Consider the following 403-nt stretch of genomic DNA (forward strand, 5'->3'; position numbering starts at 1 on the left):
CCTCCCTGTCACCCGCCGGGGGCTGTGCCAGCAACTCTTGCTCCTCCGTGTCACCAGCAACCTCCACATCCTCCGCTGCCCCTGGCTCTCCCCCCGGCTGTGGGGCTGCTGGTGGGGGCTGCAGGAGATGGGGTGCCTCCTCCATGGGGGACACACACGGGCTCCCAGCATCTGAGGGCGAGTGGGTGGCAGCGGCGTCCTGGGGCAGAGCCAGGGGTGGAAGGGTGATGCAGCACAGGGCCGTGCCTGAGCATCCCCCTCCACCTTCTGCCCTTCCTCCATCATCTATGAGGATTTATGTGACTTACCCCATCGGGCAGTGCCAGGGGCTTGTCCTGGGGCAGGTCCATGCTGGGTGGACTGGGATAGTGAAGCGAGCAGTAAAAATGACCTGGGGCGGGGG

The 403-nt window shown here is 65.8% G+C and overlaps 1 protein-coding gene across 1 annotated transcript in view; it reads right to left on the minus strand.

Annotated features, from left to right (window-relative positions):
- Positions 1-403, minus strand: part of MICAL1 (microtubule associated monooxygenase, calponin and LIM domain containing 1) — a 9,469-nt gene that overhangs the window by 1,898 nt on the left and 7,168 nt on the right. Inside the window, exon 15 of the mRNA XM_010143769.1 lies at positions 309-391. Within this exon, the coding sequence (XP_010142071.1) occupies positions 309-391 (83 nt within the window). The remainder of the gene's footprint in view (positions 1-308; positions 392-403) is intronic.

Source organism: Buceros rhinoceros, unplaced genomic scaffold (genome assembly GCF_000710305.1).
Source record: "Buceros rhinoceros silvestris isolate BGI_N320 unplaced genomic scaffold, ASM71030v1 scaffold21559, whole genome shotgun sequence".
Taxonomy (NCBI): domain Eukaryota; kingdom Metazoa; phylum Chordata; class Aves; order Bucerotiformes; family Bucerotidae; genus Buceros; species Buceros rhinoceros.